Source organism: Helobdella robusta, assembly GCF_000326865.2.
Source record: "Helobdella robusta unplaced genomic scaffold HELROscaffold_1383, whole genome shotgun sequence".
Taxonomy (NCBI): domain Eukaryota; kingdom Metazoa; phylum Annelida; class Clitellata; order Rhynchobdellida; family Glossiphoniidae; genus Helobdella; species Helobdella robusta.
Window position 1 is genome coordinate 1 of NW_008703775.1, and position 1,488 is coordinate 1,488.

The window sequence follows — 1,488 nt, forward strand, 5'->3', positions numbered from 1 at the left end:
AATGACGATCAAGCTGATGATAATGCTAACGATGATGTAGTAGTAGTAGAAGCAGTAGTAGTAGCAGCAGTAGTAGTAGTAGCAGTAGTAGTAGTAGCAGTAATAGTGGTAGTAGCAGTTGTAGCAGTAGTAGCAGTAGTAGTAGTAATCGAACGCTTTGTAAATTTTTCATTTACTTCAGTAGATGGAAAGATGCTTGAAGAAAGACAACTCAAATTTCGATGTTGCTATTTTATTAATTCGTTCACTGCTGTAAATATAAATAAATATCATAACGACAAAATTTGAATTTCTTGCATTCACTTTTGCGTGTGCAAGTCAGCTACCGAAACCTAAAAACAAGTATAAAAAAAATTGTCAACAATTATAATAGAGACAAATAATTATAATAATAATAAATAATAAAAATAATATAACGTAGTACTAAGGGATAAGGTGTCTAGACTTGCTGTTGATTTGACTGGGTTCGATAGCAAGGACCTTTCCTCGGTCGCATGCAATATGCTTGGGATGTATGGATTCATGTGTGCGTGTGTTTGTTTGTGTGTGTGTGTTGTTGATATATCTTTCTGACTGATTTAGTAATAATAAATGATGAAGAAGAAAAAGATGATGATAAAGATGGTTATAATGATAACGCAATATGAGCTAATTGTTTTATGTTAATTGTTTAGACAAAGAGTACAGTTAAAAAAGTTTTATGTATATTTGCATTATTATTAAGGATAACTTCTAGAGCGCCCATTAAATGTTCTCACAGGCGCTCTCAAAAATAAAGCAATTATATACGTGACAAACAAAATAGTACAAAATCAAGTAGTACAGAATTCAATGTAATTTCAACAAAAATAAAAATGTCTTTAAATCTTTTTTAAATGCTCGAAGATGAAGCCCAGGCTTTCTTAGTGGTGCAGGGAGATTGTTCCACACAGTAGGACCAGCGATTGCAATATCACGCGAACCAATCTGTAAAAACGCCACTGGCACCCTCAAGAGATTCATATCATCTGATCGAAGATGGAAACCAGAAGTTGATTCTTTTCTGGTAAATTTATCAGTTATGTAATCCGGTGACATTCCATTCAATGCTTTGAACATAATCACACCAATTTTAAAAATTATTCTTTTATCAATTGTCAGCCAGTGCAGATCATTCAAAATTGGCGTAACGTGGTCAAACTTCAATTTACCGGCAACCAACTTTGCAGCTCTGTTCTGAACCGACTGCAAAATAGCTATTGATTTGTCGGGTATTTTATACAACAAGCTGTTACAGTAATCTAAACGAGACGTAACAAATGCATGCACTAAAGTTTCTATGGTTGATCTGTCCAACCAGTGTTTAATTCGATACAAATTTCGGAGACAGGAGACGCATGAAATCGATATCATCTTTATATGATCTTTCATCGATAATTTACTATCAAGCAAAACTCCCAAGTTGGTAGCTGTCTGAACAAACGGTATGTCAACGTCATTTACTGTGAT

General features: G+C 34.0%; 1 protein-coding gene across 1 annotated transcript in view; it reads right to left on the bottom strand.

The window, feature by feature from the left end:
* Positions 1-423: 423 nt before the first annotated feature.
* HELRODRAFT_184600 (hypothetical protein) overlaps positions 424-1,488 on the bottom strand; it is a gene marked incomplete at both ends in the record, with an annotated part of 2,987 nt that continues 1,922 nt past the window's right edge. Inside the window, one exon of the mRNA XM_009014486.1 lies at positions 424-504. Coding sequence (XP_009012734.1) covers positions 424-504 — 81 coding nt within the window. The remainder of the gene's footprint in view (positions 505-1,488) is intronic.